General features: G+C 39.2%; 1 protein-coding gene across 1 annotated transcript in view; it reads left to right on the forward strand.

The window, feature by feature from the left end:
- F9 (coagulation factor IX) overlaps positions 1 to 17,065 on the forward strand; it is a 310,524-nt gene that overhangs the window by 133,600 nt on the left and 159,859 nt on the right. Inside the window, exon 4 of the mRNA XM_078688628.1 lies at positions 8,008 to 8,121. Within this exon, the coding sequence (XP_078544754.1) occupies positions 8,008 to 8,121 (114 nt within the window). The remainder of the gene's footprint in view (positions 1 to 8,007; positions 8,122 to 17,065) is intronic.

A 17,065-nucleotide genomic window follows, 5' to 3' on the forward strand; every position in this document is an offset into this window, starting at 1 on the left:
TCTGTGGATGAAACCAAACAATATGCGCAAATCACAAATTCAACGTTCTTTCTTATTCACAAATGTTTAAATCTATATACATTATGATCATATTCATGTCTTCAATGAGTAACCATGCATTTCGGTGCCTAAAAAGTCTCATGATGGTGATGATCTCAGTGACAAAGAGAGGCGTGAATGTGATACCAAGAATTGAAATGGAAAAGGTAATAGCTGATTCAAAACACCGTAGACAGCTATAATAATAAAAACCTAACCGGTGACAAATGGTGAACTCCATGCAAAACAATGATACAAACTGTGCCGTGTGAAAACGTGAAATGAGTGAAAATGTGCGCAGAACGCAACAATAAGCCAAGTCGTACTCGGGGTGAACGCAAGTTAACTTACGACAATGGTGTTGAAATTACGTCCATCTGAAATACAGAAAGACGTGTATGTTAGTGCTGGCATAAGCGAAGAAATAGCCAGTGGAGCTCATGCAATGTCTAAATCCACTTACATGGTAAGACGAAAAAAGTGTCTTCAAAAGGGTCTCTCGTGAGGATTTATAGGCAGCGAGCTAAATGCAGGCTGTTATAGATGCGAAGCACGTGCAGAAAAGACATAAACCATAAAAAGTCTGTCTAGGGTCCACGACGGTCAGTGAAGTAGGTACGTTAGCACCCAACCTGTACTTACGTAAAAAAACGGACGTGATGGCCAACAGGTACCGGTCCAGTCGCAGTAGAAAAACAGATGTCGAACGTTCAGCGTTTGCGGGGAGTTAAAGGAAATAGTTGTGAAGTCACGTGACCGCGTGAATAACGGCGGCCATTTTAACATGGTAAAAATACAGAAAAGTGAGAAACAGTGCTCTACGGTTAAAAATGGAGTGAAGTGGAAACAAAATCTCACAAACCAAAGGCGATATGGTGCAAATGAAGGTCTGAAAAAGGACGATGTTAATCAATACTGGGTATGATGTGCGAGTGTAACAGATACCATAAATGGAATCACCGATGTGACATGCATGCAACTATGTTGCTGGTACTAAATCCTCTTGCTAACAAAAGACATATATGACTGGTGTCAATGAATGTTACTAGACTTTCCCAATCTCATGAATCACATAAAATTGTCATGTATACCAAAATAAATTGTCATGTATACAAAAGTAAATTCATAATTGCGCAAGCATAAAGAGCACGTATCAATTATTGTATACACATTAAAAATAACATAAGAATTCCATCCTGTCATTCAGTCCATTGGAATGCATTGTGTTTAGAAAACGGATCCAAAAGTTCTCTCTCTGTAAGAGTCTATTGTTGTTGTCCACTCCTTCTTTAATTTCCACAGTTTCCAATACCAAAAACTTTAGTTGAGCAATGCTGTGGTTTTTGTATGCAAAGTGGACAGCTAGAGCTGATTTGGAATTTGTCATCGGTATATTGCTCTTATGTTCAAGTATTCAGGTTCTTATTTCCCTTGAAGTTTTCCCCACATAACATAGGCCACATGGGCATTTGATCATGTATATGTCATTTATTGTGTTGGAAGTGGCATTCACTCGAAGTTTGATTATGGTGCCTTTCATGGGGTGATTCATGTTTGGTCCATGGATGACGTCGTTACAATTACTACAGTTTTGGCATGGTTGCAAACCCTTAAATCTGGTTCCCTTTCGTTCAACATCCGGTTTTGTTAGCAATTCTTTAAGGTGAGGACTTCTGGTATACGCAAACATGGGTGGTTGAAGATAGATGCCATTGAAATCCGATTCTGCTTTCAATATAGACCACTGTCTCAGTATAATCCTCTTGTATTGTTGGCTCATAGTGGAATATTTTTAAATAATTACCATGCGATTCTGTGGTTGCTTGGTTTGACTTTTCAAGACATCCTCACGGTTTTTACTGTTGCTTCTCTCAGGAGCTCTTTGTAATATATTGAGTGGGATACCCTCGTTTCTTAAATCTTTCTATCTTGGATTGAGCTTGCCTGGTGCTTTCTGAGGGATCTGAAACAATTCTCTTGATCCTTAGTAGCTGTGAATACGGTAAGTTGCATTTGAGAATGGGTCTGTGGAAACTATTGAAATGCAAGATGCTGTTTCTGTCAGTATCCTTCTGAAAAATGGTAGTCTGAAGGTGATCCCCCTAACGTTGTATCTGTACATCTAAAAAACTGAATTACTTTTTGTTGAATTTCAAAAGTGAACTGAATGTGTTCATCAATATTGTTGATTTGTTCCAAATATACTAACAATTCTTCTTTGACTCCAGACCATATGATGAACAAATCATTAATGTATCGTAGAAAAATTCTTGTGTGTGTACTCCATGGTGCTTTGTTCAATATGTGTCTCTCTTCAAAATGGTGCATAAAGATGTTAGCATATACTGGGGCTGCAAAATTACCCATTGATGTACCAGAGAGTTGTAAAATCCATTTGTTGTCCCATTTAAAGTAACTTTGGTACATAGTAAACTGAAGAAGTTCCATCATGAAAACTTGTAATTCTTTATCCATGTCTACTCTTAATAAGACGAGTTCAATGGCTTCTATACCAAAATCATGGGGTATCGATGTATAGAGCGATTTTACCTCTGCTGTGCGGATCCAAATTTCCTCTTCTGGGTGAAATTTCAATTGACTGATTTTCTCAATGAAATCTGTGTTGTCACGTATATAACTGTTAATACTTGTCTCAAAAGGTTGTAAATGCCGGTCTAAAAATCTGCCCATCGGCTCGTGTATACTTCCACGGGTGGAAACTATGGGTCTGAAAGGTGGTTGTTACAAATTTGTATTTTCCTTGGGTAACATATATATAATCGATGATCTAGGGTTGGTTTGAATCAAAAACTACTTGACTCTTTCTGTGATCACTCCATTTTCCACTGCTTTTGAAACAATGTTTTTGAGTTACGCTTAAAATTGATTTGTAGGGTTGTGTTCTAATGCCATATAGGTATTGGTGTCATGTACATGTTTGTCAACTTGTTCTTTGTAAAACTGATTATCCATTATCACAAGGGCACCTCCCTTGTCAGCATTTTGACAGACTATTTTTGGATTGTTACCAGGTTGCGTAAAATGGCCTTCTCTTTAACAGTTGAATGTAATTCAAAAAAACTACTGCGTAGTCTTTCGAACAATTCATGAAGACTATTTAGTCAGAATTTTTTGTTATTTTAATCAGTAAGAGAAACTTATGTCGACAGGTCGTGTTAAAGTTATTTAAAAATATAACACAGAATATCACAACAAAGTTCAAGTTGAGAGGTAACACCCATCTCGATATCTCAAAATAGTCATCAAAAAGATTAGTCTATCTGAATGAATACTAGAAAGAGCACTACAAAGTAGTCCCCCTGTGGTTATTGACACCGCAAAAAAGATTATTAAGCACATGGGTTAGAAAACGAATCATTGACATAGAAAATCAAAAAGCAGCTAAGTTGCTGTAAAGCTATGCAAAAGACCCCTATAAATGCTCCCAGCGGAACCAAGAATCCGCGAGAGAAATGAGCAGACTCTCGGGAACATCGAGGACCCGAGTGAGAACATAGGCGGAAAGCCTATCTCTGACCATCAACTTACTTGAAAACCCTTGTGTGCAGTATCCCATCCTCCAACAAACGGCAGGCAAAAATGAGCAGAATGATGTGAATCCTACGCACGGCTTTTAAGACGTGCCTTCAAAAACATAGAAAGCAGACTAATCAGGAATTCGGACCTTTATCATCATGCCGATCGACAATCTACAGATATAAACTCTTGTTTAGAATGGCAGGTGGCGTTATACGAGGTTACAAAAAGCAAAAAACACTCCCCAATATTAAATCAATATGACACTCGTATAAAGAATTTGTAAATAAAAGTATTTTAAATAAGTGATCTCAAAAGAAGTCATATCGGCCAAATAGGGGCGGCAATTTTAGAACAGTTCCAGAGATAGAAACAGAGAACTGACCCCATCACCAAGATCTGTTGTTATCTACGGGAAGAGACAACAAAGGGAGGAGAAAAGTGAATTTCAACATACCAAATGACATCATTTTAGTTCAAAAACAGATAAAATAAACACCCTTATTCCATACAAATACCATTCCTTAGTCATATATACATTGTTGGTAATGCAAGCTCCTAGCTCTATGGAATCCAACCAAAGCCTTTCTTCATAGTTATATCAACACAATACAGAATGAAAGATGTATATCGCAAATTTACCAATTTATAAAGATAGTACATCACCGAATCTCCAAAATGACAATTCAAAACAAATTAAATGGAAACCAATATAGAGTCATAGTTAGAATCCCATGTAGTAATAACAAGTACTACTAGGTGACAATGATATATACAAACCAACAGATGTGTCAGCATTTCCAAATTGCTTTAATCAGTATCACATTATTCAATGTATTCATTGCTCTGGTTGAAGAGTACAACCGTACATACAAGGATATTCAGCAACAGTAATATATAAGTGACATTAGATGTTTTACACATTCCCAAATTACTGAATCCGTATTTTACAGTTCATTGCTCCAAATGAAGGGTACAGCCGTACCTTTTCAAGTAGATTCAGCAACATTAATATATGCATGACAGTAATGTTTACACATACCCACATTACTGAATCAGTGTTTTACAGTTCATTATTCCAATTGAAGAGTACCGCCGTACATTCTTCATGACTAATCAACATCAGTGATACATACACCAGAGTAGATGTTCCAACATTCCTAGGCACTTAATCAGTATCATACGTTTCAGTATATCCATTTCTCTAGTTTAAGAGTACAGCCGTACATTCTTCAAGGCTATTCAGTCCCTTATTGATGCTATCACAGTGGAACATCCACCGGCATTCCTCTTGGTCAAGCCTTCTGGCAATATCACCTCCCCTATTTGGACTTTTAATCAATTCGATTACCTGCCAACGCAACTCTGAAGGGGTGTGCCCATGCTCCGAAAAGTTCCACCAAGGGTGCATGCTCATTTTTACATCGGATGCAACTTTTGTGCTGAGATAGTCGACTCTTCACGCGTTGTGTGGTCTGACCGACGTAAATGAAAGTGCACGGACACTAAATCGCATACACCACATTTTGTGAATTGCAGTTAATGTGATCTCGCAAATCATATTTAATATTACGATGTAAAAACTGTTTTATGTTAGTTGTGGAGTCACACATTAGACAGTTCCCACATCGGTAGTGGCCCACAATTTTGTTGAGGCCCCATAGAGTAGTTAAATCAGCGGATGTCTTAGAAGGCAAAGCAGCTCTGACCAAATGGTCACTTATATTTTTGCCTCGCTTAAATGAAAAGAGAGGCATCTCATTAGGGATTCCAACAGCCTGTATCAAGGGCCAATGTTGTTTCACTATTTTCACAATTTGGTTGCTTTTAGTCCCAAAGGTAGTGACACATAGTACATGTTCAGATTTTTTAGGGCCACGAGGCATCAGCAGGAATTCGCGGTGGTTATACCACACCCTTTTTAAAGATCATTTAATTAATTGTCGGGGGTAGCCACAATGCTCTAACTTCTTGGCAAGTATTTCTGCTTCTCTGAAGTAGTCCTCCCTAAATTGGCAGTTCCTGCAAACCCGCAGGAACTGACCAAAAGGGAGTCCATACTTCAGGCCCTGTGGGTGATGGCTAGTGTTTTCCAAAAGAGTGTTGCGGGCCGTCGGTTTAGTGACAAGCTTAGTGGCCAGGTTACCCTCATAGGGAATGATAGTTAAATCAAGAAAGTCAGCACTCTCATTACTAGCTTGAGAAGGGAACCTCAGATCCTGTGAACAAGTGTTCAGCCATATCAAAAAACCTTGTGAACTCAGCATATCACCCGTCCAAATGAAAAAAATATCATCAATATAATGGGGCCAATGGCGCACGTTATAAAAATATGGATGTTTTTCTTGATTATAGATGTATTTACGTTCAAAGCTATCCACAAAAAGAATAGCAAAATTGGGGGCATAAGAAGCCCCCTTAGATGTACCTTTTATTTGTAAGTAAAACACCCCTTTAAACTCAAAATCATTTTGAGTGAACGAGATGGTCGATAGCTCAATGATGAAATCGGTAGGTATAGTCATTGGACCAGGTCTGGTGTCAAAAACCTGTCGAATGACTTCAATCCCTTCCCATTGGGGTATATTTGTGTATAAGGATTCAATATCAAAACACACGAGTAACTCAGTCAGAGGGTCAAATTGCATCTGTTCCAGATGGCAGACAATATCGCCACTGTTGCGTACATTACTCCGAGTTATAGGAGCTAACTCCTTAATGAACACGTCAATATATTTGCAAAAGGGCTCCAATACCGACCCACAGCCAGAGACTATGGGTCGGCCTGGAGGATTTCTGACATCCTAGTGTACCTTGGGTAAGGTATAAAGCACCAGTGTACGTGGCACTTTGGTATTCAAAAAATCCAAATCTTTGGGTCTAACAAAACCTGCTAGTTTTCCAGCCAATGTAATTCTCAATATCATTTTCTGTAAGTCAGAGAGGGGATTATTCCGCAAGATAATGTAGTGATCAGGATTGGCAAGTTGGCGATAAATTTCAGATTTATAAATCTCCATAGGTTGTATCACAATCCCACCACCCTTATCGGACGGTTTAATAATCAATTCTTTGTTCATTTTCAAAGTACTTAAGGCCTGTCTTTCATGGAAAGTGATATTATAAGTAATATATTCAAAAACTGTATTCAATACTATACTGTCACATCCCGAAGTACAATAGATTCAAACGCCAACAACTCAGCAGGCATCTGTACGGTAGGAGGATTAAATGTAGATGGAAGCCGCAAGTTTGACGGAATAAAAATTACATTACTTGGTTTATCCATGAAAAATACTTTAGGCGCAATTTTCCGGAAAAACTGTAATAATTCAATCTGTGTGTCGAATAGACAGGTTTGCTGCATTAGGAAAAAACTTAGACCCTTACTCAGTAAAGAAGTTTCAGCAGATGACAATACATGTTCAGAAAGATTAAAAATTGGGCAAATTGGCAACATTCGTGGTATCATCTACTGCGGTGGGCACCACTGGTAGAAATTCCGACGGGTTTGATGTTCCCCCGCCTGGGGGGAATGTTGCCGTACCAAAGTCCCAGTCAGGCTGCCAATATTGATTTCACCCAGACAAAGCTGATGCTTAGCAAACAATAATAAACAACAACATTTTGCGTAGTGAACTTTAGCTTTCGTACAGAATGATACTGTGCCTATGAAGAGTTGTAAATTGTGGCGTAAATTGTGGAACAATATCCATAAAAGCATGCGAGCAAAAGTGTGTCAAATGCCAACATTCAAGAAAAGATGTGAAGTTTAAATCTGAATATGTAAAATGGTGCTGTTCCTGCCTAATGTGACTCCTTGTCCCGTGAACCTCAGCTATTTTGTAGACAATACCAAAAATGCTACTGATAGATGACAAAATGCAAACAAAAGGAATATAACTTCTTTTCAGATGGTTTCCATGTTTTGCAGGTCTCCTTGCTATTAACCCCTGCCCTAAACCCTTTAATGGTAATTGTGGCAAATATCAAAGTGATAGCAGTGTAATTTTTTTTTTAATGTTGGCTCAGATTTAACATGAAAACAAATTAATTGGCAAGACATAAACATCTTGCCCTAATAAAGTTTGTGACATCAGAGGAGAGAATGCTATCTCTTCAATCTGATTGTTTATAAATGCAATGTCACTAAGTTTGTAGTAGAAAGACACAGCTCAATGATCTATATCACATCACACTTCAAAGGTGGAAGAAACATTTTTTAATTGCTTATTTAAATGTTGGCGACATTTATTCACATTGCATTTTAAATCTAATTTCACTAAGACTGATAATTGAAACTCCTACAGAATATAAAAAAATATTTTATATCATGCAAACGAATTACAGTATCTTGCTTTTTTTTCATATAACAAACATTAATCTTTATACATTTCTTTTAGTTTTATTAATAGTGTTCTTTTTTTCCAGATGGAAATCAGTGCGATTCAAACCCGTGCTTAAATGCCGGTGTGTGTAAAGATGACATCAGTGCTTATAATTGTTGGTGCCAGCTTGGATATGAAGGAAAGAACTGTGAATTGGGTAAATATAATTGTAATAAAAATGTTTGACTTTATTATACACCAAATACAATTTCTAAGGTAATGGCTGTGTACAAGCAATTGTGAGACATACCCTCAAAACCTAATAAGTTTATGTGGGAATACACAAAACAGATATTCTGATTGTATTTATGAAATTGCTGTCATTTTTAGGTCGAGCCGATCAGCGCATGTGTGCTATGTGAGCCATGCTGAATTGGAGTATGGACTTGAAGCCCTGCCCACTCCCCGCCCATATCTGTTATTAGCTTGTGTCATTATCTTTTATAAATATTGGCTTCTGATTAGTTATTAACATAACATGTGAATTTGTAAAGTGCACGTCCACCACTACGGGTATCTTTGCGCTGAATAAGCGATGTTTGTTGTTACCCAACTCAATGGTACTCATTTTATCGACCTCAGATGGATGAAAGGCTGAGTGGACCAGCCGGGATTTGAACCTGTGACCATGAGATTGAACACAGGTCCCTGCAGTAGACGCATTAGTCAGCTGAGCCACCAGACCTGGCATAATAGGCTGTTTAGTCCCGTCTTTGTACCACCTTGTCTTCATTTGTAACCTCTCATGAGGATTTGCCCTTTTACTTCAGTTGTTACACGGTACGTCTTCTTGAGACTCTAAGCACTCTTTTCTGTAATGGTTTCTCCTACTGTAGGCATGACATGCTTTCCTGCAACATTCAGTGCACCATGTGTGCTTTCAATTTAATGGCGGCCTTGGACCTTTCTTAAGACATGGCTCGTCTGAAGAAAGAGGCATGGTCCTTCTTAGTGTTAAAGAGCAGCTTGGGGCTCTTGTACACAACAAGCATTTGCAATGCAATATGTCTCGCATTTTAGAAACTCTGACCTGTTGGTATTAAAAATGACAATGCCTTTTATTACTACAGCTTTTTTCACACAAATAAAATACAATACAATGCCAATAGCTCAAAATCTTGCAATTGTGAAACCTATTGCATTGCAAATGCTTGTAAGGTCAGGTGTTATCCAAGGCCTTTTGATTTTACTAAAGTTATATCTATAATATGTTTTCTTAAAGGGGCTTTTAAAAAAGCTTGCTTCATCAAGTGGTGTGTTGTTGTGTCGTTCATATTTTTCTTCCGCACACTACAGCATACAGCATGGGGCACTGAGTCAGCCTACTTAAGCTATGGGCTAACTTTCCTTTGGCTGACTGCATTTTATTCTTTCAAGAGGAACATATTTCCACATAAGGTAGTTCTCTTCAGTGCCAGTGTTTTTTTCACGTTATTATTATGTTATTGATGCCTTTGTGTTTAGAGCCTAATGTGATAGCAGGACTCTTTGATGTGAGCAAAAGGCATCCTCCAGCATTAACAGTTCCTCTCTCCCGCTAATGGTTTCGTAAATTCCTTTTGGAGTGTCCTTTCTTTATCCGACTGCTGCTACTTCTAAACATTCCATATTGTGTGCAATCTTTAAAATGTATGCTCTTTCAGCATATTTGCAACAAAGTGCATTCATAACTGCATGCTTGTATGTCATGCTGGTATATTTATTTTAATTGGGGACTCTTGTTATACTTGTAAACCAATTTAGCATGCCGACAAAGCATCAGTGAGGGTTGCACACTTAGTGTTGCAGCGGGACTCCTCTTTAAACATCAACAAATTGGACTTTATCCCCACTATGTATCAAGGGGAAACCATAACATCCTAAACAGAAGCATCCTGCTTAAACTCTTTAAAGCACTTCCCCTTTTGAGCCACATAACCACCAGTGACATTGTTAGCATAGCGTTTAAACAGAACACGCATTTCTTGGGCCAAGAAACTACTACAGCTTCGTTCTCAGCCCCTTCTCCTATTGAACAAATATGGCAGCAGAGGGACCAATTTGCCAAGTGCCATCCAACCAAACAGTGGGCCTGGTAAAGGGAGCCAAAGGCTCAGACCACCAAACCCCTCAAAAGATGAAATAGTGCACAACTAAGAAAATCACTATTACCTTTGCTAACCCGGAAGCCATTAAGCCCCCCCGGACTTCGGGATCTAATTTTCGCTGGATCACCTTTAGACATGGCATGAACCAACACTCCAAGGCTGTAACATCTGCTCCTGGAATGTGTTCGGCCTCAGTACTAAACTAGAAGATCCAGGCTTCATGGAATTCATCTCAAAGTATAAAATTCTTCTCTTTCAGGAAACCTGGATGTCAAATCCTACACCTGTAATCGGATACAAGGAATTTCAGAGGCTGGACAAAAAAGTCACCAACCTAGGGAGAGCTAAATAAGGCCATTCAATTTTCATTTCAACCAATATTCCATGGCAAGTTTCAAAAATGGACCTTGAGTTCTCATGTTAGCAATTCGTGAAACTTGAAGTCCCACTCCTCACTTGTCTGCTCATTCTTAACATCTATATTCATCCAGTGTTCAAGCGAAAAAGGACAAGAGTTGATCACTTACTGGTAACACTGGCAACATTAAAACTCGCCCATCAGGATGCAAACATCATCCAGTCAGACGATTTTAATCTGAACTTACTGCAAGACATTAAAGAGCGTACACAGGCACCAAAACAATGAGAGACCGTGGGCAAGAGATGCGCAAGGGATGCGCAGCCAGTCTGGTTGAGCTTTCAATGAGCATGCTTAACGGGAGCTGCCCGCCAGACAGCCCTGAAACATACACTAGGATCACCCAAAAATTAGCTTCAACAATAGACTATACCTTCACGGATCACAACCTTTTCCCATTGATCACGATTTTCCCAATAATGGATAGGACAGAAGTGCCCACCAACCTCAATCGTTCGCGTTGTTAAGCAACATTGATAACCCAGTGCCAGCCAGAGTATTATCTCAACAGTCGCAATACTACAATTTAAAACATCGTACATGGAAAACAGATTTGATCGACGACATCATGGGGACATGCACCCACCTCCTGGAAAGATTCCAAATCGAACCTATAAACATACAGGCATGGGACCGCTTCACCCTAGAACTGAATCAAAAATTCTTTAATCAGGCCATAGGCAAAAAAGTATGAAGATACCAAGGGGCCGATTGGTTCACAAAAAATCTCATGACGAAAAAACAACAATTGAACAAACACCTTAGAAGCCTACGCACCCAGAGCTCTGCCCCCTCCTAGGATTTCTTGCTATTAATCAGCACAGCCAGAAAAGATCTAAAAAAGACATTGTGGCAAAAAAAGCGTTCCAAGAACACCACTGGGCCAAACTCTATCATTCTACGAAACAAAGGGATTCTAGTCTACCAGCTAACAAACGGCAAGAACCGGCATTACAGCTCAGACATAATGGAGGACTTCTGGAGAGCACACATCGATTACTTATACAAGGAAACATCAATTGTCTGTCCAGCAACTTGTGGTTCTGAACCAGGCGAAAGGGCAATTGTTGTAGGTCGCATCAAAATCATCTCCAACCCAGAAGCACCTGAATACTTCCTGCAAATCCAGAAACAGCAAGTTTTAAAGATCATAAAATAACTGAGATCTGAGGGAGCTCCAGGACCCAACGGTTTGCCAAACGCCCTGTTCCAGCACAATCCTTCATTCTGGTCCAACCTCCTTATGCCACTTTTCGCTTCTTTCCTAACATCCTGTACCATCTGAGACTCTTGGAGGGGCAGTGTTTTGAACCCAATACACAAGTTGGGCGCCCGTTCTGACCATCCAAATACCGTCTGATAGCCTTAATCGACGTGGAGGAAAAAATTTATGCATCTAACTTGTTGGTTGACCTGGTGGACTGGGTAAGAAAAAGCAATCTCATTCCCTACACACAAACAGGTTTCAGGGCAGGGATGGGCACACTCACGAACATATCCGCGGTCACCCTGCTAGCCAATCAAGCTCTCGCAAAATCCAGGCCTCTTTACGCATGCTTTATAGACCGCAAGGCAGCCAAGAGCCAAGCTACGGGCAAAAATGCAAAACTGGGGTGCCCCAACCAAACTCCTGGACGCTATAATCAATTTGTATTCCCAGACATGGGTTCAGGTCAGGAAAGGGGACGGGCACAGCATAACCAAAAAGTTCCAAACTCTTAATGGGTTAAAACAAGGGTGTGTGCTGGCACCCTGCCTCTTTAACATTTACACTGCTGACCTTGATAAACAACTACGGTCAATTCAATCTGACCCCCCAAAATTGGGCAATGTCCCCATACCCAGTTTACAACACACGGACGATAGTGTGCTCCTTGCACAAACACCTGTAGGTTTGCAGCGACTCATCACCAAACTAGGAGCTTACACCATCACGGCCCAACTAACCATCAACCACCAAAAAACAATAGTGATGTGCTTCCCCAGATGAGTCAAAACAAAGGCTCACAGTAAATTCATCTGGCAGTTGGATGAGCAACCTCTGTCACAGGTAGACTCATACAAATATCTAAGTTTTCAAATAGACAGCAATCTTAATTTTAAACCACAAGTGGGACAAAGCTGTACCAAAGCTAAACAACTGCAGTTTGCCTTCAGATTGCTAGAGAAAAAACTTACAGGTTGCTCTGCAGCTGGGGTCACTTCCTTCAAAAGACCTGACACCAAAATGGAAATATCCCTGGCAATCCAAGGAATGCTGCTTATGCGAAGGAGTGGACGAGTCCTTTCTACATTTACTTTGCATCTGCCACTTCCTGACAGAAACCTGAAAAACGGTCCTCCGGGAAGTCTTTAGGAAGGAACAAATAAGGTCATGTAGAGTAGCCGTCATCCAATGCCTTGGAGGACTATCAATTCAACTGTCCTGTAGAGCCATAAAATTCCTGAAAACTGCAGCAACAGTACTGGAAAAAAAAGAAAACACTAACTAACTTAACACGTTTTAGTACAACATGTCTAGAAATTCACTTATGGTATTGTCTATATGTTTTATACTCATCCGTTCTTTTTTTTTAACCTAATTACTGAGTACGTACCTTTGCACATTTTATTTCATAATGTACATTTCATGTATGGTGGTTTTACACCCTTTTATGATTTTTTAGGACATCAAATAAAAGTATTTATCAATCAATCAATCAATTTAGCATGCATTTCCTGCTTGGATGACTTTCTAGTTTGCTTTCAGTTCTCTTGCATGTCATACTTTTATAGACATTTTACAATTATATTATTAATTTAAGCTGTCTAAACAAATACAGTATATCTATCTATCTATCTATCTATCTATCTATCTATCTATCTATCTATCTATCTATCTATCTATCTATCTATCTATCTATCTATCTATCTATCTATCTATCTATCTATCTATCTATCTATCTATCTATCTGTCTGTCTGTCTGTCTGGCTGTCTGTCTGGCTGTCTGTCTGTCTGTCTGTCTATCTATCTATCTATATATTTATCTATCTATCTATCTATCTATCTATCTATCTATCTATCTATCTATCTATCTATCTATCTATCTATCTATCTATCTATCTATCTATCTATCTATCTATCTATCCATCCATCCATTTATCCCTCTCCATATGTGTTTGCAAGTATCTCTATTTACCTGGCTTTTCAAACATATTTATCTATTTGTAAAAAGATTGACAAAAACACTACAAGGAAAGCATTAGCAAGGAAAATGGGATGACAACCAATACGAGACCAATTGGCTTTTTTAATCTGGTATTAGCCAAGAACTTTACTAAACATTATGTGTATAACATAGTTAACAACATGGGCATTCAGGCATAATTCCTCAATTACTTTTTGCTGTGTCATTCCCATTTTTCTTTCACCCACACCAGGCCACAAAATATGTTTGCCTTTAGCTATATTTGTTAAAGATTTATGAGGCCTCAACAGCTTCCAACAATAAGAAATCCATGACAGGAAAAACAAGAAATGCCAAAGCCAGAGGGCTGGCAGCCAATGCCACACCTATTGTCTTTGCCAATACTTGATTAAAATTGTTGTAGGATTAGTGATAGAAGAGAAATACAATCTAATAGTACTTAATACTGTACTATGGAAGGCAGGGAGACATAAACAGAATCTGAGCATCATGTTAACATTGGAATAATCTGTAGACTGAATTTTGAATATTTGTAGGAAATACAGGTTATGCCGAGTGTATATGCTTGAATTCCTGGAACCAATGTCCCAATATAGATATGCTATAGGGTTTTATTAGTTCTGTATTTATTCCAAGCCAAATGAAAGAAACAAAGAACCGCCAACACTTGTTTCGCCCTTATAGCTGGCACACCAAGGGCTTTTTCAAGGCAAAAAAAACTAAACAATATGCCCAAGATCGTCCAGTAAGTATTTGAGCGGATTGACAAAGTGCGGCAAGAGAGTCCCTGCAGTCCAATGGTCATAATCACGGGCAAAACATGTGTCAGCTGTTATTTGTTTCTTTCCTTTTGCTTGAAATAAATCCAGAACTAGGAAAAACACATAGCATATCTGGCTATTAGAACATTTATTCCAGGAATTTAAGCAAATACACTCAGCACTACTTGTCTATCTTACAATAACTTCTTATACTCTTTTGGATTTTTGGGGTGCAACCACCTGACAGGTTGTCATCTTGAAAAACTAACTAGTGTCCTGTCTGGTTGTACATGAACCCCAGCAGTGCACCCCTCATATAACATAATCATATATTTTTTATAAACCTGGCTGTTTACAAACTTCTAAGAGTTCCCTGGTAGTTAAGTCTCAAAGGATTAGTGTGAAGTTCCTGTATTTACTTTTGCTGCTAAAGTATTCCTGGAGGTTCTGAGAGAACCTTTCATTAAAGTCTTATCATTGTATTTTAATACTGAGTGTATAAACCATCTTTTTCAAGAGCATGTGAAGATAAGTGTTAGCCAGGTATGACTTGCTGAAATAATTTGGCCTCCTATGTAAATAATAAGATGGGAAGTCTGCTTTCCCATAAAGCCAAGACGTACATACCAGCAAAAATGACAATGTCTATTTTATGAAACTGAACCCATATTTGTAGACATTGTGATAATAGCCACTAATTGGCAGATGCTATACTATACCCTATATATGTGTGAAAAGGTAAGCTTTTGGTTAAAAAGCAGGTATTTGAGTTCATCACAATGCAACAGATACTATACACAAGGCACTGTATCTAAATTCTGAAACGATCAACTTCCAACTGGATAACCCTAGTGACCAGAAGACCGCAACCCTTCTGGAGAACCTCGCCAACATTGGACTCAATTAGTTAGTCAGCAAGATTATCAGCCTGGATTACTCATAAACTATTATACTCACCTGGACCCACAATCATACTCACATATGCTAGTAATTATTGCTGCAATCAAATCTTTGTATTCCTACGTGATGAATTTACCTTTACATAATTTCTTACCAACCCTATCACCTTGGATTTTAATTTCCTCTGGTCAATAGATCAGGTTGTTAGCAGAATAGGTAGAAATTACATTTAACCTTTATTCTTAAAATGACCAAAGACTCAAGAAAGTTTTAAAAGTTTTATATAGTCAATAATTTGTGATTCATATATCAGTACATGTCATACACCAGTTTCTTTAAAGAAATAATCAAAAGTAAGATAAAATGACTTGGTTAAAATCTCATGATGACAGTACCTGGAAAGGATGGAAACAGAGAGCAGTACAAGGACATACCACACAGAATTATATTTACTTAGAATGATGTGAGGACCAACCCCTGGTCAAGGAGCTGGAAAGGGAACTCCCGAGCAGTCAGGAGCCAACAGATTAGGACAGGTTCAGGACAAGATAAGTGACCTCCTCTAGGTGACCTCCTCTAGATGCAACGCCAGTCTCACACCTCTCTCTGGCACTACTCTCTTCGATTCTTCCCTTTTGGGATGGTCAGATTCTTCTTCAGCAATATCTCAGTTTCTTCTCTCTCTTCGTCTCTTTTTTCTTGCTCTCTTGGTTCTTCTATAGGTGTGCTCGAACAGCGTCTATGACCTCTATGGCCTCTGCCATCATCTGCACCGGTGATGGGTCTGACAGTCTGCGTCGAAGCTGTGACATCTAACTAGGCCTACCTTAGTTATACTATTCTATGTGTATGTACCAACCCCAATGTTTCAATATTCATGAAAACCCCTACTTCTGATTGGACAAGGAGATGGGGAGAGATCCTTACACCATACTAATGTAATGTTTTTTCTTTAGTTCATTGTTCAATATTCCCGCCCCTTAATTTTTATTTTTCCAAGCTTTATTCCCACCCACATTTCACATTAGGATTAAATACAATGTATACAAATTTTGACTTCTTCTCCTTTCCTTCTTCGGATCAAGAGGTGAGGTTCACAAGCGCTTCTTTGCAAGAGCGAACTTTGCTGTATTTCATCTGACACATCATGGATCCGGACGAGTTTGGGTGCGCTTGCGCAGTAGTCAGGTAGGGTAGTGTTAGAAGGTGGTTCTGAGACTAGGGGCCATCCTGATTTTTCGCTTTTTGAGCACCTAATTGTTGAACTTTTACTGTGGGGGAGCCTCATAATCTGGGACTCATCCACAGTGAGCTCTTAATGAGGGAGACTGCATGGAGATTTTACTGGTATCCCCTGGCTTGACTAGGCCGCTGCAGCGGGAGTATGGGGCACCATGCTGGTTACATGAAGACACATGTGTAGATGCGTGTGCACACGTGTAGGGGCTGCGCAGGGGGGATTCCTAGCGTGCGCAGTCCAGTAGCAGGTACAAACTGAATGGTGTGGCAGGACCTGTGCAGAACTGAGTGGTGACATGGAATAGGCTTTATGCACTGGAAAGAAACATGCCAGGGAAAGTCAGTGTGTTTTACTGTGTTTTTCACTTCATTATTCCCTTATGGGGAGGTGAAACTCATGGCTAGAGTAACTTCCACAAGGCCTACAGATTCCAGACACGCACTAAAGTCCTGTGTAGCGGATGTGAAAATAAGTATTCTGCAGAGTCCAAAGCCATATTTGTACTGC

This window comes from Lissotriton helveticus, chromosome 4_1 (assembly GCF_964261635.1).
Source record: "Lissotriton helveticus chromosome 4_1, aLisHel1.1, whole genome shotgun sequence".
NCBI lineage: Eukaryota > Metazoa > Chordata > Amphibia > Caudata > Salamandridae > Lissotriton > Lissotriton helveticus.